This window comes from Gopherus evgoodei, chromosome 1 (genome assembly GCF_007399415.2).
Source record: "Gopherus evgoodei ecotype Sinaloan lineage chromosome 1, rGopEvg1_v1.p, whole genome shotgun sequence".
NCBI classification, from domain to species: domain Eukaryota; kingdom Metazoa; phylum Chordata; order Testudines; family Testudinidae; genus Gopherus; species Gopherus evgoodei.
The window spans coordinates 282,400,417-282,426,148 of NC_044322.1; the positions used below are offsets into that span (position 1 = coordinate 282,400,417).

The 25,732-nt window shown below is 42.4% G+C and overlaps 1 protein-coding gene across 1 annotated transcript in view; it reads right to left on the reverse strand.

The window, feature by feature from the left end:
- Positions 1 to 23,632, reverse strand: part of PLXNC1 (plexin C1) — a 98,902-nt gene extending 75,270 nt beyond the window's left edge. Inside the window, exons 1-5 of the mRNA XM_030548544.1 lie at positions 21,622 to 23,632; positions 12,616 to 12,744; positions 9,687 to 9,821; positions 7,831 to 7,931; positions 348 to 462 (exon numbers count right to left, since the gene is read on the reverse strand). Coding sequence (XP_030404404.1) covers positions 348 to 462; positions 7,831 to 7,931; positions 9,687 to 9,821; positions 12,616 to 12,744; positions 21,622 to 22,617 — 1,476 coding nt within the window. The 5' untranslated portion in view covers positions 22,618 to 23,632. The remainder of the gene's footprint in view (positions 1 to 347; positions 463 to 7,830; positions 7,932 to 9,686; positions 9,822 to 12,615; positions 12,745 to 21,621) is intronic.
- Between the last annotated feature and the right edge of the window lie 2,100 nt (positions 23,633 to 25,732).

Here is a 25,732-nt window from a genome sequence, read left to right on the forward strand (position 1 = left end):
ACCTGGAATCCAGTTAGTGCATTTCATTGATACTCCCTGGACAACGTAAGTGATAAAGTCACAATATAACTAAATCACTCCCTTGGGCAGCATAATGAAGTACTGAGTCAGCACAATAAAGCAGGGCCTTATGACCCATCTTGTGGCTGAGAAACAGATTGCCCCCTTTACCTCTTTATCATATCTATCAATTCACCCAGTTAAAGTCTCCACTATATTTGTCAGTTTTTGAGATGAGCAGGTGCTGGTTTACAGAGTGTAGTGACCAAAAGAGGAAAGTTCCTGTAAGTGATGCAACAGCACATTTAAAATGACAAACAAATGTACATAAAACTGTTTTTACATACCTCGTTTCTACCAATGAGTCGTATCTGGATTGTATGGCATTTATCAGCTTCATGTGAAATGTTAACCCAATCCCTTGAGTTATCTGAATGTGAACAATTTCCTTTTAAAGTGCACCTAAAAATAATACCACATATACACACACAAAATTTTACTAGTCAATACCTCTTTATACGAGCTTCAGTACCAGATGCAGAGCTTTAATTTATTCTGTATCTTATTGATTTTTAATAGGAACCCAGTTGCTACCACAAAAAGCTATAGGAAAACAGTCAGACAAATCTTCTAGTCGTATTTAGCATTTCAAACTAAATACACAGTGCAGTCATTTATGCATTTAGGCCCTGATTCAGCAAAGTATTCTGAAGTCAAAGGGATTTTGTTTAGAAATGCACTTACACATCTGAGTTAAGATGGTCTTAGGGGGCCTGAAGTCTGGTCCAAAGCTCACTGATGCCAATGAGACTCCTCCCACTGACTCTAATAGGCTTTGGATCAGACCCCTGTCTTTGACAAGGTAGAGCAAAATATATTTTGCTAGTATTAAAGTATAAATTAAATCAGAGCTGGGAGGGGTAGGCACATGAAGTTTAATTAATATCAAATTGTTGTAGAAAATACACACTGTAAATCAGACTGCACAGAAGTACGTTTGGACAGAAGACCAAGGAGCAACTAGGAATTTTTGAACTGTTTTAATAAAGCATTCATTTCCAGAAGGCGAATAATAACAAAACTATTCAAAACTGGTTTATTTGAACCACGTGGAATGAAAAATATTGTGCCTCAATCCTGAAAACACTTATGTATATGATTAACTTTACTTAAATGGAACTACTCAAGAATCTACAATTAAGCATATTTGGAGCTTTAATTAATAAAATTCCTCAAGTAACCGATCCTGACAGGGGAGTCAATAGGATTTTTCAGGGTTCACTATATGAAAGCATGTTTAGACAAACACTGAATTATCCTAAATAAAAAAATTAATAAAAGACTGAAGAACCCCCTCCTTCCCTGCCACCCAATAAGATGCCTAAAAATCAAGGTGTTGGTAGCACAAACAGAGTCAAGCAAGAGGCCACTTTCTAATCTGTGTGCTCTAACTCAGGAAACTGAATTCCTGTTGCACCAGAACTTGCTGAGGCCCTCACAGACAATGCTCAGATCCTAACCTTGCTGCAAGAAATTAACAATGTGGTTGACAAGATTTCACTTGAACTAAATGAGACAAATTCACCTCTCATGTACACTCTTGGACCATACTGACTTCAGTAGGATCATGCAGGGTGCACATGAGAGTAATATTAGACCTACTGAGTGAAAAGTTTGATGAAAGGTGCTCAGTGTTAAAGAAAGAAGGAATGCAAAACTCTGTATCTACTGTATCTTGCAGTTTATAAACAGGGAGACAGACTAGCTTCAGCAATATTAGCAGAAAGACACTGATGAGTTTAAGACTGAATCTCTTAAATTATATCTAGGGCAAAGATATTTGCCAGAAGGGTTGAGAGTGAGAAACTTTCTTCTGGATTATCAGCATATCTAATTTATGTGATTTAAATAAGAAAATTCTAACATCTACATGGCAAAAACAAGACATGATATTTCCTGAGTTCTGTTTGTTTCAGGCCCTAGACAATGTGTCCTTCTCTGCCCGAAAGGTGGCCTTTAATGCTCATGCACAGTACTAAAAGGAAAGGTGATTTTATAGGAAACAGTGACAATGGAAAGGTATAACACACAGAGCCCTATCACACCAAGTTCTTATTACTCCCCAGTACCAACTGAAATGATGCGTGACATGTCAGTAAAGCACACTTACTTAAGGGTGAGATTATCTTGTTATATCCCTATTCTTAGACCTGGTCTACACTACAACGTTAGGTAAATATAAGTCGCCTTGCCTCAACCTGTTTATGCACGTCTACACTCAAATTTGACTCCAGCCAAAGTAAGAATCCCATTACAGCAATATAGTAAAACCACCTCCCTGAACGGTGCAGAGCCATGATCAACCTACTCTGACTGATGCAGTGCAAGTGTAGACACTGCATGACCTGAGTCAACCCTAAGAGTCCTCCCGCTACTGTCCCACAATGCCCCTCTCCCTGCAACAGTGACTGCTCTTCTCACAATATTAAATTCCACTGCCCAAGGGTGAAAGAGACCAGAAGCCTGCCCTCTTCCTGAATTGAAAAACCCCACGTTTTTGAAATACCCTTTCCTAGTTGCCTAACTTGACAAACACCCCTGGCAGCTCACTCAGTGAAGTTCTATTTTCAGAGAATCACAGTATCTTTATTAGTTCACACCAAATATTACAGAATGCGTAGTGACAGTCAAGAAATCAAACAGTACTTACAAATGCATATCATGCACCCTAGAATTCAGAGAGTGTCAGAAAACACCCTGCCATATTTATAAAGGTATGGCAAGCTACACAACTCCTAGTGGCAGGGAAAGCCCCAGGCACAGCAGCATTTATTCCTTTGCAGCAGGCACAAGGGAATAGATGCCAGCAGGCAAAAACCAAAACAATACATACTTTTACCTATAGAAGAGAGACACTCTCTCAAGACAGCAAGAGAGAACACTAATGTGGCTAACTGTAAAAAGGAATCTTTAAAGCCGCTCTCAAATGCATAGCTCCACATTGGGCTCCCAGGTTGTTGAAACTCAGCAGACAGCCACTCCATCCTGATGGCAGCTTTTCTCTCTTTGCCTCATGTATATGATGCCTATACAACACGCAGCTATAACCACTGGGATTTTTTCCTCGCTGAGATCTAATCTCTAGTGAATAAAGCACCCATAACCCTTCAATCTACCAAAGAACATTTCATAGTCATTCTGCACCTACTGAGCCTGTAGTTAAATCTTTCCTTGGTGCTGTCAAGGTGGCAGGTGTATGGTTTCGTGAGGCAGGGGAGCAAGGTGTAGGCTAGGTCACCCAGAATCACTACTGGCATTTCCACATCACCAAAGGTAATCCACTGGTCAGAATAGAATATCCCTTCATTCATCTTTCTCAGCTGTCCTGTGTTCTTAAAGATGAGAGCATTATGCACCTTCCCTTACCAGCCTGCATTGATTTCAATGAAGCAGCCCTGGTTATCCACTAGCACTTGTATTACCATAGAAAAGTAGCCCTTTCTGTTGGTGTACTTACTAGCAAGGAAGGCTGGTGCCAAAATAGGGATATGTGTTCCATCTATCACCTCGCCACAGTTCAGGAATTCCATGGCTTCAGATCCATCCACTATTTCTTGCACATTGCCAAGAATCACAGTCCTGCATAGCAGGAGACAATTAACAGCCCCACACACTTGCATGACAATGGACTCCACTGTGGATTTTCCAACTCCAAAATGATTTCTCACTGAACAGTAGCAATCTGGTATTGCAATCTTCCAGAGCATGATCACCACACTCTTCTCTACTGTTGGTGCACCTCTCATTCTGGTGTCCCTGCACTGGAGGGCTGGGGCAAGCTCAGCACAGAGATTCAGGAACATGGCCTTTTGCATCTGAAAGTTCTGCCGCCACTGCTCATCATCCCATACCTGCATTACAATGCATTCCCACCAGTCAGTGCTCGTTTCTTGGGCCCAGAAGTGGTGCTCCACCATCTGCAGCTGCTCATGAATACCAATAACAACCTGGAATTTTTGTTTTTCTATGTCCATCAACAAACTCTCCTCAGAGACATCATCATCTTCCTCATCTTGGTTGTTGCAGTACTTCCTGAAGGTCAGCAGTCTGTATTTAAAATGGTCATGAGACTAGTGCTGAGCTCTGAGGGCTCCCTGCTTGTGTCAGAGACAGCAGACACTGAAAAGTACCATACGAGTTTGTGGCATTTTTAAAAAAAAGTCATAAAAATTATGGGACGTTGAAGGTACTATGGAATGGAGAAACTTGCATGCTGGGAACTTGACACCTAGTTTCCCAAAATGCCTGGCGAATCATTACTATCCCAGAAAACCCTGAGAAAATGTTCCAAAAGGCAGTGACGCAGGTCGGGGTGCATGGCCCACTGGAATACTTACACTACATAAACACAAGCACTCCTGGTGAGTATACATAGCACCAACACAAGCAGCCAAGTTTACTCATAAACTTTGAGAACTGTACATTGACATAACTTGCAATGACTGCAGTTTGTAGTGTAGACAAGGCCTTAGCCCATACTGTATAAATAATAAATAAATAAATAAATTGGGATCTAACAAAGTCACATACTTTTTTTGATCCACTGGGTACTTACAAGTGGCTACTGGTATCTGGCAGACAGTTAGCAGCTATCTGCATTCAGATTCAGAAAATTAGTAGGGAGGGAAAGAGCTATGCATTAGGAGTGAGCAGGTGAGGATATTTGGAGCCCAGACATGATGGAGGCAGAGAGCTGGGACTGGATCAGTGGCACTGCATATGAGGGAGATGGGACATGGAGGCAAGGGAGGACACAAAGAAATTGATGTGAATGACTGGGGAATCTTGAAGATGGGAGCAAGTTTAGAAGGACAGAGTCTGGCAATGACTGAGAGCAGGTGGCAGATTTGACAGAGTCAAGGTGGCACGGTCCAGGTTAAGTATTTGCAATTAATTTCACAATGAGATTTGCAAAATGCATGAATTTGTGTACAGACAGATGCAGAATTGAGAATTTGTCACATCTTTACCAGCAAGCAAAATATTTATTCTGTTAAAGATCTCTTTCCACAATGTGCATCACTTCATTCATATATCATGAAGAGCACTATATCTAGATGTACAGATTCATTACTGTATGATTAAGTCAATAAAGGACCTTCACCTACGTTACCACTGTGTTAACCAAAAGGCCATTTTGGTTTACTGTACTTCATCTTTTTATTGTCTTGCTGCAACATGCTGGTTTCCTGGTGCAAAAGCACAGCCCTTTCTGAAGAAATGTGGCCTGATTTCAAAAGTGCTGATCAACTCATTTCCCACTGAAGTCAAGGGGAACTGCAAGTGTGCAGTACATTTGAAAATTTAGGTGCTCTTCAATAAGAAAAAGAATACAGATGTGTTGTATTCTTTTCCTATGTGAAATGCATAAAAAATATTAGCACCTCCAATTGGATTCATTCCAACATACTTCAGTTAAGCACAGATTTACATGTGGAAATTAAATACAATCCAGATGAAACGCTCTATTCTGTTATTAAAAGTTTTGACAGACAGAAGGGGATGTATGCACTAGCTCTTCTTTAATGAAAAAGTAGAAAAAAATGTTTTGTTTCATGTATACAGATGTGACAAGATGTACACATTTTCACATCAGAACACCATCAATTAAATCAATACTGATAATTTTATCCCTTTAAAATCAGATGATAATAAGTTTTATTCAAATAAAGGGAAAGTGTGTTTAAGACAAACATTTATCCTTAAGTAAAAGAGCAGATAAGAATAAATTATTGTACAAAGAACAAGTTGTGCATTGTCCTTTTATCTGCTGACAACAAGAAGTGGACTTCTGGCACATGATAAAGAAGTACTACAGAGTATATTGTTTTTAGTGTATATGCAGGGGCGGCTCCAGGCCCCAGCACGCCAAGCGCGTGCTTGGGGCGGCATGCCGAGGGGGGGCGCTCTGCCAGTTGCCGGGAGGGCGGCAGGCAGCTCTGGTGGACCTCCCGCAGGCATCCCTGTGGAGGGTCTGCTGGTCCTGCGGCTCCAGTGGAGCATCCGCAGGCACGCCTGTGGGAGGTCCACTGGAGCCACGGGACCAGCGGACCCTCCGCAGAGGCACCTGCGGGAGGTCCACTGGAGCCATGGGACCGGCAACCAGCAGAGCGCCCCCTGGGGCGTACCGCTGTGCTTGGGGCGGCAAAATGGCTAGAGCTGGCCCTGCGCCCCTGTGTATATGTAGAAACTTAAATAAAAACATCTGTTAAAAACATCTCCACCTCTTTTTCTAAAAATTCACTTTTCATCCTCAATCTTCAAAAACAAATTCATTAATACTGAAAAATCGTGTGGGTGTTAAGTAGGTTGTATATTACCATAATTTGGTTTCTTAAAAATGAAGATTTTCTTTCTCTCCAACAGATGGAAACTTTTGGTGATATCTCTCCCCTTCATTAACAGGAGATTTACTGACTAATAGCTCTTATCTATTCTATGTGTAACTTCTCACATAGAAAACCTGAAACCTGAAAAACTCAATAAGAATAACATAAATAACAAAAGAACATAAAAACAGGAACAGCCATGCTGGGTCAGACCAATGGCACATCTAGCCCAGTACCTTGTAGTGGTCCATCCCAGATGCTGCATGGGCAATGAATAAAACAGGGTACTGAGTGATCCATTCCCTGTTGTCCAATCACAGCTTCTGGCAATCAAAGATTTAAGGACACCCAGAGCCTTGGGTTGCATCCCTGACCATCTTGGCTAATAGCTATTGATGGATCTATCCTTCAAACTGATGGACCTGTCCTCCATTAATAACACAGTTTTGGTGGAACTTCTGTTCTGGGTCAGCAAAAGACAACTTGGATAAAACAATTTAAAAGATATTTGATTACTGTCCACCAATATCCACCTATACCTGGGTCTTCAACAGCAGTCTGTTAACATCAATGCAAAACAAACTGGATGGGATTAAAATTTACAGCAGTCTGCCAATCCTGCCCATGCAGCTTCAAACAAAGCAACAAAACTAATGGCAAAAATGGGAGATGCTTAGGAAGTTGTTCCCTACCAACCTAGAAGAAAAATCTTCCTAACATTTTACATAGAGAATCAGGGAAGAATTCTAATACAATGAACCCTAACTCCTGAAGGAGATTCAGGATTTTATTTATATTTTCACATACAAAATATGCCTAGCATTAAAAAGAGGATCTCTGGATACCTGTTCATGATTTAATACAACAAATGATTTTTTAAAACAGAAGAATTCACTCTTCTCACCAGTCCTACATAAATTTCATAGGGAGATCCTAAATGTCCATAGGTTAGCACAGCCCCTGGAAGGCATGGAGACCCTTCTCATGTGACAGTAAACATGTCATAGATTTATAGCTAGAGGGCTTCATAAAAATTCCCATATAGCTGAAGACACACTTAGGGCTTGTCTACCCTTAAAACACTACAGTGGGACAGCAGCGTTGCTGCAGCTGAGCCACTGTAGCATTTCAGTGTAGACATTACCTACACTAATGGAAGGGGTTTTCCTGTTGGTGTAGGTAATCCATCTCCCCAAGAGGTGGTATCTAGGTTGACAGAAGAATTTTTCCGTCATCCTAGCACTGACTAAACGGGGGAGGGTAAGGCTGGTTTGGCTATGTCTCTCGGGGCGTGAATTTTTCACACCCCTAAAAGACAGCTGTAACGATATAAATTCCTAGTATAGATCAGGCCTAAGTTTATTCTGAATACAGCCCTGAATTATTAAAAAATAACATTTAATTATGTTTTTGTATGAAAGTCTAAAATACCAGACAATACCTTTTGCTTAAATAACACCATCCACAGTGTGGATCCTTTGCAGATAAACATTCTTTACAGGAACCATATTTATTGCAGTTTGCAACCTGTATTCTTCTCACCTAAAAATACAGAAAGCAATAACTTACGCTGAACCGTATTAGCTCTGCTCAAAAAGGGCAAAAGGAGTAGGGGATCCAAAGATATTTTAATGTTTATACTAATCAGCAAACTAACATCAGTACAAAATGAATGTTTATTCTTTGCCTTTAAAAAAATCTACAGCAAGCAAGTGGTATACTTAAAAAAATAGATATCCACCGGATATCTGTGGAGTTTTCTCATTAGTTAACTCGCAAAGTAAGGTAAATTTTCGTCTGGAAAGCTATTAGGTTCTAACTTTTGAAAAATCTCATGTTACCGTAAGTGGATACAGGAGAAATACTGGAGTAGCACAGTGAATTATGTATAATAGAAAGGGGCATGTTTATGATGAATCTTCTAGTTTAACAAAGAATGGATTTTTGCCTCTTAAAAATCAAATTTTTAAATGTTGCAATGAGTGTGCATCCAAAAATGCATGTGCAAAAAATGCATCTGTGCATGCAAATAGATATTTGCATGTATGCATTGGGTAACTACACAAGCAAACTGGTACTAATGCATGGAATTATGAAATGTGTTCAAAATTCCATTTTAGTGTGCAAAAACAGATTATTGTGCATACATGTATATTTGAAAATTTGTCTCTAATATTCCAATTAACCATTTTCAATATGAAATAATTTAAATGAAAACTATGAACATTATTTATAAATGCTAAACATTTTCCTGATTCAAAATATTTGCTTATAAATTGTTTTTCAGGCATTAAGATTGTTTGTTTTTGTTTATTGTGGTTTTGCTCAGACCCTCGATCAACTCTTATTCCAAATATATACAACAGAACCCAATTTGTTTGAAGGTGTCTGAAATAATTAGGGGTTCAGATCATTAGGGGAATTTACTAACAAACTTAAGTCTGTACTCAGGATCAGAAGTCTCCTTTTATGAAAGATCTTGCTAAGCCCCTAAGCAAGGTTTTGGAGAGGTATTTATTCCTAAATGTTTCTCCATAATAATTTGCTCTTCCAACAAGACTAAAGAACATCAAGCTCTTTCTTCTAAAGATCTAGACCTATTTTTAGAACAGTAAACTTTTGCACTTTGAGAGTCTCCATCCTTGAAAGTCAAGGTGTGCCTATAACAATTTGTAATCATTCTGCTAGATTTTAGGGTAAAAATATGATTTTCACTGGCACTGAACAGACTTTATCTTAAGGGAAGATATAAAGGTCATGGGTGAAATCCTGCCCCATCAAAATGAATGGCTTTGCCATTGACTTCAATAAGGCCAGGATTTCAAACCCATATCTCGAGTTAACATAATTCAATAGTACAGACTGCAAAGCCTCCTACCAAACGCCGTACATTATAGAGAACTAGCCCACTGGCTCAGTGCTTTGTTCCCACAGAGTTTATGAGACCTGTTTATCAGCAGGTCTTCTATGCAGCTTGAGTTCAGTTGTGACTGGTTCAAAACACTCTAGTCTCGATCCAGCAAAACACTTAACCATGTGCTTAACTTTAATCATATGAGTACTCCCTCACTGGGAGAACATAAAAGTCATCATGGGTTTAAGTGCCTATTATGAGCTCTGCAGATCTAAAGCCAAACTTTGGGGGATGCAGCCAACCTTTGGTTAACTGCAGTTTGGATAATCAAGGTTTGATTGTAATTCAAATGAAAAGCTCTACTCATACAACAACAGAAAACTTATTAAAGTCTTCAAGATAGCAGTTAATCATTTAATCATTTTATCTAGTATTGTACCAACCTCGTTAGCAAATGACAGATATATGTAGTCACTATCCACTGGGTCAAGTACAAGTTTGGGAAAAACAGAAGATTCTTCTTCAATTTCATACAAAATCTCTGGGCAGTTTGGTTCCATATTGTTGTTAAGAATAGCCTAAAAACATGAGATATAAAATTATCCACTAAACCCCTTAATTAACAAGAAGACAGTTAATATTTGAATCATAAATCCTTTCCATGCTCTGACAGTGGCTACATCATTAGACCACTTAGAGGACTTATTGTGACCTGATTTCTTCAGAAATGCATCTGGTTTTCATAATTCAGAAAGTTGGAGGACAAGAACATCAGATCATATTTTCTGTAGCATAGAAACTAGATACATTTTGCACAGAATCTGGATCTTGGAGTAGGGTAGATAATGTAATTTTTATCAGTATTAAATAACTAACTGACATCAACATCAAACAAGGAGGAAGAGAGAGATATACCCATGCGATACGAAGTGTGTAACAATTTCTGTCGGTAGAGTGGAGGGTGAAGGGGTCCACAGTACAAACTAAGGTCTAAGATGTAGACCAGTGGTCCCCAAACCTTTCACATTGGGCCGCTCCTTACCCGTCCATGCCCAGGAGACATGGCTGGGGCTGAGTCGTGGCTCCTGGGAGAAGGAGGGCACAGATAGGGATAAGGGAGTCAAGGCTCGGGCCAGAGCTGCAGCTGGGCTGGGAGCCAGGGGCCAAGGCCAGGGCCAGGGCTGGAGCTGGGAGTGGGGCCATGGCTCGGAGCAGAGCCTTGGCCAGGCAGTAGTTGGGGCTGGCAGCAGGAGCTGCATGCGGAGTTGCGGCCAGGCCAGGGACCGAGACTGAGGGCAGAACCAGGGGCAGAGTCTCAGTCAGCAGCCAGGACCACAGCTGGGGGTGGGGCCAGAGCAGAGCTGGGGACAGATCATGGCTGGGTAGTCCCACCATGGCCCCCCAAATGTTCCACCACACCCCTTTACGGGGGTGCGCCCCACAGTTTGGGGACCACTAACGTAGACCGATCTTATGCTTTTTTCTCTCAGAAGATGGAGAGTGGCCCCTACTCTGCTTCATGGCAGAGGTTCAGCCCCCTAAATCCATGGGAACTCCCAGAGGCAAAGATTATCTGGGTAGAGGCTCCATGCTTCTACACTGCCACCCAAATCCCAATACTCCCTGCAGCCCCTTGACACTACAGCTCTTGTGTGAGTAAAGCTGTAAGGGACTTGGCTCCTTGGACCTCTGCTTCCCAGGACTACCCCTCAAGGGGGAGTTTCCACAGCATGAAAAGGAACCTACACAAGTTATTGCTGACTCTGTCTCCAGTACCAGGAGTTGCTTTTCCCTGGGACTTTTGGGGTTGATGAGAGGATGCTTGTGAGCCCACATCCAGACTAACCTGCGGCATCGGTGGGTTAAAATCGATTGCTCGGGGATCGATATATCGTGTCTAGTCTGGACGCGATGTATCGATCCCCGAGCGCGCTTACATCGATTCCGGAACTCCATCAACCCGAACGGAGTTCCGGAATCGACACGGAGAGCCGTGGACATCGATGCCGCGCCGTCCAGACGGGTGAGTACCTCGATTTTAGAAATTCGACTTCAGCTACATTATTCCCGTAGCTGAAGTTGCGTATCTAAAATCGATTTTAATACCTAGTCTGGACGTGGCCTGAGTTGCTATTCCTCTTCCATATCTCACCCAACCCAAATCCACAAGTTTCTATGCCTCTCCTCTCACAAAAGTAAAAGGAGTAGGGAATCCAAAAATATTTTAATATTTATACTAATCAACAAACTAACATCAGTACAAAATTTGCCCTGAGTTTATTTCTTATTTCCAAAAATGAGGCTAAGCAACAGAGACGTGTTCATGGTCTCCACTGAGCTACAGAAACATGAAAGCCTTCAGTTTTATTTAATTATCAAAAATTGGTCTCCAGCACCCTGGAAACAAAAAGGAGAAAGTTTTTCATAGTGTATTCTATTCTACTCCAGCTGTCTGTTTAATAAAAACAAAAAGTCATCTTTTGCAGTGTAGACAGGAAATGCACTGTTAACAGAACTCTGGGGAAAAAGAATCTGAAATAAAAGAGAGTTGCCTCCCAGGTTTGATGGTGAGATAGGAAGCCTTTCATTTCTAAGTTTTTGATTCAAAACAGGCAAAGGTCAACTGCTCAGCACCCTTAATAAAATGAGTCTGGTCTTGGTTCCTAATGGACAGATAACCAAACAACACAGAAAAGTGGCTTTTTTTTTAAAACAACCAGAGAAATCTAATAATATTTGATCTCCACTGGTAAACACAGACTAACTAAATGTGGTACAAACAATAAATTAAGGACTATAGGTATTATTTAATTAGTGAAATATATTTGTGGATTTTAAACAGGACATATAAGCTCATCTGGATGTTATTTTGTTCTCTGTGTCAGGGCTGACTGGGGGGGGGTGGATGCGGGGGGGGGGAAGTGGGGCAATTTGCCCCGGGCCCCGCGAGCCCTGGCCCAGCGGCGGTCCGGGTCTTCTGCGGCATTTCAGCGGCGGGGGGCCCTTCAGTGCTGCCAAAGACACGGAGTGACTGAAGGGCCCCCCATCACCGAAATGCTGCTGAAGACCCGGACCACCGCTAGGTGAGTACAAGCGCCACAGCTCCCCCGCTTTGTCCCAGTCCCCCAGAATCCTCTGGGCAGCCCTGCTCTGTGTTCCTCTGTCACCAAGGGATTGTAAACCAATAATTGTGCATTTGAATGTTAGAAAGTGAAAGTAACAATACTGAAGTTCTTTAAAATGCAAACAAAATAGAATATAGGGCTATCCGGATGATGATGTTAATTTACAATATAATGTATAAAATAGAACACAGGAAACATTTACTCATTAAAACACATTGATTAGGAAAAAATCCCACATTCCACTAACCTTCAGTAACTGTCCATCTTTTGTTCCCAGAAACAAAACTGTCTTGTTCAAAACTATAGTAGCATAAACAGCTGATAAATCAGAGTGAATCAAGGTGGGTGACTTTTTGACCGGTGATAACAGTTTTTGCTGAAAATCAGACAACAGAAGAACATGTGACAAAATTATTCAACAATACTCTAAAATGCCCTCCCCTTATGAGCCACAATTTTTGGAGGTATTTCTATTCTCAACAGGGTGTCAACACAATATACTCTTGGAAATGCACAGAGAGATGTGTCCTTTTGTCAATCTGGCCTGGTTAGCCATTGATTTCAATGGGACAAAGATTTGACTTAAAATCAAGTACCCAATGAATATGTAAGTTTACCATAGATTAGCTTTTTTTAATGCAAATATAAATACTAAATTATTACAGCCATTTGTTCCTTGATACACTGTGGATATCTATCCAGATACGAAGCCTGTTATTGGTACTACTTCTCTGGCCAGTTGTCTGCATGTCCACCCCTGCTGTACCATACTGCAAAGCCGCTCTGCTGTTTTAAAGTCTATAATGTCCATGGAACCCTGCTTTAGACCTGAAACATATGTTCAGTAGCCTCGGTTCTTTTAATGAATGCAGTTACCCAGGATACAACAGGTATAAATTCAAACAAATAGGTATTGTTGTTTTTTCTCTTGCCAGAAAATGAAGTGCTTCACCCTTCCTTTTTTGGTTTCCTGCTTTGCAGTAAAGGAAGCTGAATCTTATATAACATATTGCTATACCATAAGAACTAGAAAGTGCCATACAATTTGTGACATTGTAGGCATTAAATACAGTTTATTCCCTTGCTTTCCTCTTCATCATAACTCTGTTACGCATACAACTAAAGTTTCTGTATTTAATTTAGATCCAGTAACAGTCTTCATGATAAAAATATAACTAAATACTATAACAAAAATTTTAAAAACTCTGTGAAGATGTAACTATGATATGATATTATTATAGACATATTTTAATAACAAATTAATTACTTTATTAACAGGCTGGGCCAAAATACTAGTGTAAGCTTTACGCTACAGAGACAAAAAACAGTGTTTGACCCACTATGTCTAAACAAAACATATCTGTGGAAATTTCAGTTCCAAACATCACCCACAATTCTTCATTGAAGCTGAGTTGTAAAACTATATTAATTTATGGAAACGCCTGGGCAACTGCAGCATAAGAAAATGTAGGGCAATATCACTTTAGAAAATTATTTTTATATCATACAAAAATGTACAATTTATTATTAATCATATTATAGGGCCGTCCAGAGACCCCAACCAAGATGGGGGCTCCATTGTGTTACATGTTTTAGAAACACATAGTCAGAGACATTCTCTGCCCAAAATGGCTTACAATCTAAAACAGCAAACCTGGACTCTGTTCCTCACAGGCAGATTCCTACACCTGTATGGAGCTTCATCAAAGTCAGGAACCTAACTAGCTCCCTTGGAAGGTCTGATCATAAACAGACAAAGGATGGGAGATGCGAAGCATTATCCTCCTCATTTTACAACTGGGGATTTTAGAAGAATGACATGACTTCCCACATTCACAGTGTGAACCTGTGACAGAGCATGCCAAGTCCAAGTCCAGTGACAAGGCCCTCCTCCGATGGAGAGAGAATATTTTTCTACAATGTAAATCCACTCTCAATTAAAATATTTTCCTGTAACTTAAATTAGTTACTTTCAATTAGTCTGTAGAAAGCATATTTGAAAAAAAAAACTTGATTAACTTTGATATTAAAAAAATATTTTTTTCAAGGGGTTGGAAAACACAGAGAGATTGTGATGCATCAGTACAGAAATGTAAAGTACTCAGTTTAGGCATGAGACTTCTGTACAATGGTGCTCTGTTTTAAACAAGGATATCATATGATTGCAAGCATTTTAAGAAAAAAAGTTAATTGACTTTTCATTTTTTTAGCAGATCATAGGAAGACAAACTTGAACAATTAGCCCATACACTGAATTTTAGTTAAGGCTGAGGAGCAAGGAGGTCACCAACTGTTCCAAGATTGGATTTCTGGGAACATTATGATTTTTTCAGGGAATGTTGTGCAGGAGTCAGGGGTGAAATTAAGGTGGTACGGGCTGATATGGTGTACCGGTAAAAAGTGGCTGCCGATACCAGCCCATACCACTGACTTTAAAGCGCTGCCATGGCAGCACATTAATGTCGCTGCCCCTTTTGTGGCCCCTGGGGCCACGATTTAAAAGGGCCTGGGTCTCCGGTTGCTGCTGCTGCAGCCGGAGACCCAGGCCCTTTAAATCGTCACTGGAGCCCCATGTTGCACAGATCAGGCGGCGCAGATGGGCTGGCTAGGGTATGCTGACCCCCAGCCCCAACCCTTCCACTCGAGGCCTCACCCCTTCCGGGGCGGCAGGGGGCAGAGCTGACCCCGTGCTGGTAAGAGCTGAATTTTACTTTCACCCCTGGCAGGAGTGAAAGGAAGACAAGCTACCCAAGGTGTCTTGCAGAAGCTGCACAGTTAGATCCTGGAAGGAAGGAGGAACTACCTAGACACTGAAACACTATAGTGACTGAGTTTTATTTTAACTTATATACTAGTAGATGAGTGGTGCCATTCTTTAGCATCCTCTCTTTCTGACTGAAGAAGCAACCCTAACAAGTTTGAGAAAACATCACCCCAATTCTCCTTGCTAGATGGAGGGGCACTATAATTTAAGCTTACATGGATGGTGAAAGGTTTGGTGGGCCATCAAAACAAAAAAAATTGCCGTCACTCTTTTATAGCCTATTTCCTATCTTGTCCCCTCCCTTTGAGGTGCAGCTGCTGTTCCTTTCATCCTTCTCATCCTTTATTCACATGGATTTAGTTTTTTAACCAGCCCTTTTACTTATTCCACTGTGACTAAATGGGTTACAGCAGTACAGGGTCTTCCCAGGCTTTTCCTTTCATAAGTAAAACCAATCTTGATTCAGCCCTAAAAATGTATTTACAGTTGGAGCTTCCTCTATGCTTCATTGGTCATACTTCTCCTCCCTTCCATGTTCCTATATTCCAGAACACTTCTGTGACATAGAGCCAGAAAGGGATACACAACTAGCAGGCTAATTGACCCAGATTCAACTTTTAGAGACATATTAGTAGATAATGATTGTGTTTGTGGTTGACAGTGTAACCAAATGGTCCCTGTCTATCGCTGTATTCTGTTAATTCAAAGATCAAAAGGAGATGTTAATATTTAGGTAAACTGTGAATGTTGTAATATCATTGACTTTATTTCTCTTTGAAGTTTGTGGAAACTATCTGTAAATGGAAGGAGATGGGCAGTTGCTTTTTATTAATCCATGCAGCTAATCACTGGTGGTTCTTAGGACATAGGCGGTTACATCAAAGACACTATTGTTCACCCAAGGACTGCACACTGTCACGAGGCTACTAGATAACTCTAAAAAGAACCCTACGGCCCTGGTCCTATCATCTCAGATGTGCTTAAGCTTTATCAGGGGAAGTTTGAGTTGCAAGACTGAGGTCCCCAGCTCCAAACTGGGTCACACTGACATTGGACTATAACTTATAGAACTAATTCTGAAAGAACTTTTGACAACTCTGAAGCTCGCCATCTCTACTATGAACTGACCATAGAACTTTATTCATATCTGTATGTATAATGATCTTTTAACCCGTACTCACTCTCTTTTCTTTTTTAATACATTTTAGTTTAGTTAATAAAAATTGCCATTAAGTGTGTATTTGGGTAAGATCTGAAATATTGATTGACCTGATAGCACTTTTTATATACGATGAAAAAGGTTTTCACTAATCCTCATCATATTTGACTAGGCTGTCTGGGTGGGAGCTCAAAGGTGGATTGCTTTAAAGGAACTGTATTTCTGGCTTCTGGGTAATAACCAGTAAGGTATTGCAGAAGCTTTTCTGTTGCTGGCTCGGTGAATCTAAGTATTAGAATAACCACCAATTTTGGGGATTGTTTGCCCCATTCTTTGCAGTTTGCCCTAACTGAGCAATCTCAGTGTGGCCACCCCTGGGGCCTCGGCACATCTTCCAAGATCCATAAGAACACAAGAAATGTACCCAGAAAAGACCATTCTGTCCAACATGGTTGCTCTCTCCAGTTCTTAAAAGTCCACTTTTCTGCTTTATTCTCCACTCCTCAATCGCCTTCATTTTCACAAACAAACCCAGATGTCTCCTGGATTAATTTAGACTGTGTTACAACCACCTCATCTTGTAATGTATCCTTTTTATGACCCTTTGCATGAAATTACTTATACATGTTCTATAATTTACATCTAGATTTCTTCCACTTTGAGTACAGCTGCGACTGCTAAATTCATGCCTCTCTGTTCTGTCTTGATTTTATTTAAATGTTTTAGAGTGCAAGCTCCTTGGGGAAAGGACTGTGTTTTCCTGTCTGTACAGCTCCAAACTTACTGCAGCTGCTCAGTAAGTAAAGATACAAAGCCAGATCCTTAGCCGGTGTAAATGGACACAGCTCTACTAACTTCACTGGAATTGCACCTATTTACACCAGCTGAGGACCTGGCCCATAACTCTTCATTCCTTTTTGGCCCCGCAAAATAGGCCCTATTTTAGTTTTGCAATATATCAAGCAGGTAACAAGTAGACTCTCGCCTTTATATGCTCACTCCCTTGCAATGATTAGTTAGCAACTGCTTTCCACCTAGAACAGTCACAGATAAATCTCAGAACAGAGTTTCTTGCCTAAGCTAAATTGATTCTGAACATTCATCTAGATTAAGCCACTCTCCCTATTTACAGAGTCATGTATAATATTCCAGTAGTTCCCACAGGGCAGGCCCAAAGCCCACTGAAAGGAAAGACTCTCATTGACTTCAAAGGGCATTGGAACAAGTATTCCTCATGTATTTTAGCCATGGAGCTTCCATTTCAGAATTGTAGGCATCCAAAAATGCTCACTGGTAGGCAGCCAAATTTCTGAAAACAAATTCAGATTGAATTTGGTGATTTCTCAATGGGAAAAGCAGTCATTAATTTGAGAAAAAATTGTGCTCATCTGCACGTAATTTCTATTGCAGGGTCCATTAAGACATATATTTCAGCTCTATTTATAATTTGATATACCCAAAATTAAGGCAAGAGAAATTTGGATCAGAGAAAAGCAAGGAGAAGAAAAAAAATTACAAAACTATAAAATTCTGTTTGAGGTATAGTTCTGTCCCCTTGCTCCCCTCAGTGCTAACTATGGGTCATGAGTTGCTGGGAATTCCACATCAGATAGCTATAAATTGTGTATATATTCTATATTGCAATAAATGTAGCAACCTAAGACAAAATGCCATGTGCAAACCCCACTGTATGAAATCATAGCATAATTGGTCCAGTCTCATAAGCAAAAATGCAACATATGGCCAGTGAGCACTGGAGTATTACACGTTTTGAAATAAAGCTGGTGGAGACAGATTTTAAACGTACTTGTCTGGAATGCTACACTTAAATCCATTGCTAAAACAAAAGCACAAGTTCTTTTTCACCTCAGTTACCAATATTGTATCAAATCACACCCACACACGCACTCCCTCTGGTTTCAATCCAGTAAAGCATTAAAACTTATGCTTAATTTTAAACACGAATAGCTCATTTCAAATCAACAGGATTATTGGTGCATTTAAAGTTAAGCACATGCTTAAGTGCTTTGCTAAATCAGGGCCAGAGTGCTTAGTACCTTTCAGGATGAAGTTTCTAGTGGAACCTCCAAACCACTGTCCAATGAAATGCAGGAATACAGATGATCCAGTATGCATATATCCCTAGCAATACAGACCCTCTGCATGTCACTCAGAACCACAATGCAGAGGCAACATTCAGGAAGGGCAAGCAGCGACATGAATGTGAACAAGGAGGAGATTCCCACACAAATCAGTCAGAAAAACAGTGCTGTCACAAAGCTGTGGCATGTCACCATATGCTCTTGCTGAGTGCTGCACTCTCAATACCAAAATGTAGTAGTATCCTGAACCACAGCAGAGAGCCAACATGATGGATCTATGTACACTGGCCTGGACCATACCACACATCACTGATTTAGAACATGGTCAAGAGGACCGGGATTTGCAATATTTTTTTTAAAAGGGCATTTTTTAAGGGAGGCTGGCAAAAGGCAGGGTTATGTTCAGATGAGTTCATCAGCCACAAGAGTTGCTCAGAGCTCCAATTCCAGGCAGTGGTAATAGGCTTGGACCCTATCTTTAAAAGATCTGGAATGTAAAGCATACACATCGCCAACTACCTGCTGCATTTCTACACATTTTTTAAGATGCACAGTTGATGTTCTGGGATACATGGTGCTTCTTTGTGCCCAAAAGCTCTATCGATTTCTATAGGTTTTTTTTTTAAGTTTTGCATATTGAATGACAAGTTGTGCATTATTTTTCAGAAGATTCCAAAGCCATGCACACTTTTGACTCGAAGGGGCATCACATTATACAAGTGAACCACCTTGCACTTTTTTGAGGGAAGATGACAGAAGAATGCGAGTAGAAATATCTGGAAGATGAAGCATGCATGCATGAAGTGAGCACATGTGTTATGTTTACCTATCCTAGCCTTTCATGCTTGTAAAATGACTTTTTAAAATGGAATTGAATTTGTTTCTGTGTCTTTCCTGCAAATGTGTATAATGAACATGAATTAGGGATGTTAATTAATCGCAGTTAACTCACACAATTAACTCAAAAAAAATTAATCCCGATTAAAAAAATTATTTGCAATTAATGGCAGTTTTAACTGCACTGTTAAACAATAGAATACCAATTGAATTTTATTAAATATTTTTTGAATATTTTTATACATTTTCAAATATATTGATTTAAGTTACAACATAGAGTACAAAGTGTACAGTGCTCACTTTGTATTTTTTTATTACAAATATTTGCAGTGTAAAAATGATAAACCAAAGAAATAATATTTTTCAATTCACCTCATACAAGTATTGTAACGCAATCTTTGTCATGAAAGTGAAACTTACAAATGTAGATTTTTTTGTTATATAACTTCACTCAAAAACAAAACAATGAAAAACTTCAGAGCCTACAAGTCCACTTAGTCCTACTTTTTGTTCAGCCAATTGCTAAGACAAACAAGTTTGTTTACATTTACAGGAGATAATGTTGCCCTCTTCTTATTAACAATGTCACCACAAGGTGAGAGCAGGCATTTGCATGGCACTTCTGTAGCCAGCACTGCAAGGTATTTAGTGCCAGCTATACTAAATATTCGTATGCCCCTTCATGCTTTGGCCATCATTCCAGAGGACATGTTTCCATGCTGATGACGCTCACTAAAAAAAAATGTGTTAATTAAATTTGTGACTGAACTCCTTGGGGGAGAACTGTACGTCCCCTGCTCTGTTTTACCCACATTCTGCCATATATTTCATGTTATGGCAGTCTCAGGTGATGACCCAGCACATGTTGTTCATTTTAAGAACACTTTCACTGCAGATTTCACAAAACACAAAGAAGATACCAATGTGAGATTTCTAAAGATAGCTACAGCACTTGACCCAAGGTTTAAGAATCTGAAGTGCCTTCCAAAATCTGAGAGGGACAAGGCGTAGAGCATGCTTTTGGAAGTCTTAAAAGAGCAACACTCCAATGCAGAAACTACAGAACCCAAACCACCAAAAAAGAAAATCACCCTTATGCTCGAGGTATCTGAAAACAGAAGGTGAAATCCTGGCTCCATAGAAATCAATGGGAGTTTTGCCACTGATTTCAATACAGCCAGGATTTCACCCGCCTAATCTTATGATTCCATTTGGAAGGGGACAGATTTTTAATCTTATTTGATGTGACTAGCTATTTTTAATATAATATTTTACATTTATATTGCAGCTTTTATTTGAAAAGATCTCAAGAGTGCTTCAGGGAAGAAACCTCTTCTCATGCAGTTTCCCAAGTATTCCATCCATTACTGGACAAGGCTGTCCTAATTGAGAAGGGGCAGGGGGTTAAACTGCAGAATGCTTGGGTGTTGCAGGATCTGCCAGAAACCAGAGCTCTCTTTACAGATCATGTTCTTGTCTTTTTTGTTGTTGTTTCTTTTGCCTGTTCTCACTTTCAGGTGACACTGTAACTAACAAGCCAGCAGCAGAATCTCCTGACATGTAAACAAACTTGTTTGTCTTAGCTATTGGCAGAACAAGAAGTAGGACTGATTGGACTTGTAGGCTCTGAAGTTTTACACTGTTTTGTTTTTGAGCGCAGTTACGTAACCAAAAATAAATAAATCTGCATTTATAAGTTATACTTTCAAGATAAAGAGATTGCACTTCAGGACTTGTATGAGGTGAACTGAAAAATACTATTTCTTCTATCATTTTAGAGTGCATATTTGTAATAAAAATAATAATATAAAGTGAACACTGAGCACTTTGTATTCTGTGCTGTAATGGAAATCAATATTGAAAATATAGAAAAACATCCAAAATATTGAATACATTTTAATTGGTATTCTATTGTTATAAGCATCATTAATTGATTAATGTTTTTGAGTTAAGTGTGTGGGTTAACTGTGATTGACAGCCCTAATATTTAGTATTCATTATTGTTATTATTTATACAGCCCCAGAGATGTGCATGGTGCACTAGGGGTCGGGTGGAGGAAGCATGTCTAGATGGCAACAGGATGTAGGAGGATTTGAAGCAAGGTCTCCCAAACTGCAATCCTGGGTCTACCCCTCATTTGAGATGTAACCGTAAACATGTCTGTCTTCCCACATCTGTAGAGGGGAATGAGTCTATCTACCAGCCAGCACACATGGCTTTTAAAATATAAAGCTCTCTCTATGCCTTCTGGGGAGCCAGGTCCCTGGGTGCCGGCTCCGGACCAGAATTCCCCTGAAGCTCAGGGGCTCCCGGACGGGGATTTTGACTGGGGCCAGCCGATCTATTTCTCCGCGGGCAACAAGCTTAACCGAAGTAAAGGGGAGACTCACGCAATGGCGATTTTTATTGATTTCGTCTAACAAGCTGCAACTGTATGTCTCCTTCCACTGCCCGGCCACCTGCTTCATGTCCCGCGTGTCGAAGATGCAGAGCGCGGTGGAGTCCCAGCGCCGCTCGCCCGGCCCGGCGCTGAAGACCCCGGCCCACAAGCCCGCCTGCTCCAGGAGGCTGGAGGAGAGGAGGGTGCTGCGGGCGCCGCAGTCCAGGCGCAGCTCGCCGACGAGACTGGGGATGGCCACCGTGGACTTCAGCACGGCCACGCTGGGCAGCTCCGCCGCCGGGAGGCCCGCCGGGGTTAAGGGGTAGTAGGGGAAGAAGAGGTGCTCGCCCCACAGGAAGGCGTCCACGAAGTGCAGCGGGTTCTCTCTGGCCCGCTTCAGCGTCGCTGAATCCCCCTTGGTCAGGCGCAGGTCCCACAGGTTGCGCATGGTGAGCACCGTGTCAGCGTCCGAGGCCGAGGGAGCGCACTTAGGAGGTTTCTCGGTCAGCCAGTAGGTGGTGGCCAGCGCCAGCAAGCGGGGGCCGCGCTGCGGCGCGAAGAGCACCCCGGTGGTGGAGCCCTGCGGCAGGCAGCTCACCACCTCGCTCTCGTTCAACAGCGCCGTCAGGTTGCCCAGGAGCCGCACCTGGCAGCTGCCGCCGTGCAGGGTCCAGCCGGTGAGCAGGCGGCCGCCCTCTAGGTCGGGCAGCAGCAGCTTGTTGTGGGTGCCCGCCGGCTGCGCGCAGTCCTGCGCCCCCGCGTGCGCCAGGTGCAGCCGCGCGGAGGGCGGCCGGGCCAGGGACGGGTGCAGCTTGTAGAGGCAGTTGCCGCCCGCCAGCAGGAGGCTGTCCCCGCTCGCCGCGATGTTGTCGATGCGCACGGGCAGGGTGAATCGCGGCTGGCACACGACGACCCCGGCCCCAACCAGGGCGATCAGCAGCGCCCAGGGCAGCGGGGGCGCAGCGGAGCCGGGGCGCTGCGGGTCCTTCCTCCTGCACGGCCCCATGGGCACGGCCAGCTCCTCGATCGGCTCCGCGGCTGCTCTAGCTGCCTGGCGGCGGGAGGTGCCCCATGCTGTGCTGCGGGGGGGGAGAGGCGCTGTGTTGTTCAGCCCCGGCTTCCTCCGTCTGGCTGCGGCGATGGGAAGTTCCTCTCCGGGAGGCTGGGCTGGGCTGGGCTCCTGGGTGGGGGTTTGGGCCTTATACTTGCTCTTGCACTTTGCTGTTGCGCAAGTTCTTCCCCAGCCACCCCACGCCCTGTGCCGTCCAGGATCCAGCGGGCTGAGGCAGCAACGCCATGTGCCCAGCTTTGTTCCTGGGTGCGCCGCAAAACCAGCGCTGGGCTCCTGCTGTCAGTGAAACATCGGACAGCCTCTCAGCCTAGATGGGCACAAAGCGCCCCTGTGCAACATGCAGCCTTTGGCAGGGTTCTTGCAGGTGCCAGGAGAGCATGTCTGGGGCCCACTTAGACTAGGGTGACCAGATAGTAAGGGTGGAAAATGGGAAATTTGGGGCGGGAGGTGGAGGGAAAGGGGGTATAGTTGCATATATAAAACAAAGAGACTAGTATCAGAACGGTCTTGACAATATAGGGACACCTGGTCACCCTAATTTGGACTGCCAGGTTGACACAGGTTTTAAACCTCTGGGGGGGGGAATATTGGAACAAGGAGCCCCCCACACAGTTGATTTTCCAGCATAGATGGGACTGTAGCCCTGGCCAGTACAGAGTGTGACTCTAATCATCTCATCTTTATTATAGAGATCCATCGGGGATCTCACAACACATTTTTTGGTGGCCTCAGAGTGCAACAACCAACTTTTGCTGGCAATGGTTTTGACATTTTTTCTTAAAATACGTAATTAACTTTAGGAAAAACAAATCAATATGCACATATACATATCCAGTGTAATTTCTTTATATAAGGATTTTATTTGTGCAGACTCAATAATAAAAATAATGTATAGTTGTCTATTCTTTACTGAACCTACACAGAATAGAAACAAATAATGTGTTTTTCATGTTCTTGTCCCTTTTTATTGTTGTTTCTTTTGCTTTTTTGGCTGGTTGTTCTTTTTAGACTTGCTAGCTAGTAAGTCTGCTGCTGTGAAAAGTGATACCATTCTATGCATTCGAAGAAGTGAGCTGTAGCCCACGAAAGCTTATGCTGAAATAAATTTGTTAGTCTCTAAGGTGCCACAAATACTCCTGTTCTTTTTGCTGTATATTAATATCACTTTTCACAGCCTCCCAGCTAGTTGCTAAGTCTGCTGTGAAAAGTGATATCAACATACAAATATAACTTTTCACAGCAGACTTACTCAGTCACGGCAAATCTGGGGATAAATTAAGCCCTGGATGGGGAAGTGAGTAAGGAGGCAGCAGGGGCCAGGGACCATGGGGAGAATTAAAAGGGGGCCAGGGGAGGGGCTGGTGGGGGCTGAGGGAGGCAGTGGGGCCCAGGGGCAATGGGCTGGGTGGGTGAAGGGCCAGAGGGTGCAGTGGGGGCCAGCACCCACTGCTGCACAGCCAGGGCCCAACCCAAAGCCCTTTGGCTGCAGCCTGAGGCCCAGTGGCTGGCGAAGGCAGCGGGGGGCAAGGGCAATGGGGAAGGAGTGGTGAGCCTGGGGGCCCAGCAGTCAGGGGACAGAGCATGCCTGCCACTGCACAGATAAAGCCTGAGGCTGGAGAAGGCAGCAGTTGCCGGGGCGATGTGGGAGAGGGGCAGGGTGATGGGCCTGGAGCCAGAAGATGGGGCCCATGGCCAAAGCCCGAAGCTCTGCAACTGGAGTCTGCCAACCACTACCCCTGAAGTCTGACCCCACCCCAGGGAAGGTGGGAAATTCACTGGCTTGCCTGCTCCTCCAGTGTTTGTGTCTTCAGGAGGGGGCAAGGCCCAACCCCTGCTGGAGGTCCCAGGGTAGGGGCTGCTGCTTTGCCCCTGCACTCCAAATGCCACCCAGGAGGCTGTGGCTGTGGCTGGACTGCATGAGGCCATGGTGGCCACATTTGAGAAATGCTGCCCTGGTTGGCTTCTGAGACCTAGATATTGGCTTCTTTCTTCTAAGCAAAGCCAGGCTAATTTGGGATTCTTGCTAACATTTATCTCAGTACAGGATGGCCCTTCACACAATGTCATGAAATTAAAACAGTCAATTTTATACAAGCTTGTCCTGGGACCTGCAAAATCCACACACTTTGCTAATTTCAAGGAAGCATAAAACTGAGATCCTTCCCACTTGTAGTCATGATAGATCAGTATTTTCATAACAGTAGGATAAATTAATCCAAGACTTCTGGATGAACCTTATCTAAATTCTCCTTGTTGATGTGGAATTACATTGAATATTGTGTTTTTTCACTTCCTTTCTTAAGCTGTTGTGTCATGTTGTAGTTAAACAGTTGCTGCAATTCACTCCTCAAAAGGTGGTTGCAGTGATTTTTATTTAGTTTGTTAATAACAATTGCAAAGCCTGTTGTGAGGTGTTTGGATTTGTCCATCTTTGGGTGGCAGTTATCTAATTTAGTGCCTCCTTCTGCAAGGTGCTGAGCACTTTGAACTCCCACTACCGTCATGGACACTCAGCACCTCACAGGACTGGATGCTCTTTGAAGCTTACTAGATCATTTCCGGTAAGACTCAGCAAAAGCAGAACTGTGTATTGCAGGCTCAGCAAATGGCAGATGTTTTGCTTTTGCTGAGTCCTAAGTAAAGATATAAATATGCAGGAAAAGAAACAATATTTTATCAACTTCTCCTGCCCTAGTGGGGCAGACTTTAATGTTGCTGGAGCAGTGTAAAGTAGCCTTAATGTAAATAAGAATCCATCCCCAAATTTGCAAATAGAAGGTATAATGCAGATGTTAGCAGTTTGAATACATACATGCATAGAATCATAGAATATCAGGGTTGGAAGGGACCTCCAGAGGTCATCTAGTCCAACTCCCTGCTCAAAGCAGGACCAATCGCCAACTAAATCATCCCAGCCAGGGCTTTGTCAAGCCTGACCTTAAAAACCTGGAAGGAAGGAGATTCCACCATCTCCCTAGGTAACCCATTCCAGTGCTTCACCTACCTCCCAGTGAAAAAGTTTTTCCCAATATCCAACCTAAACCTCCCC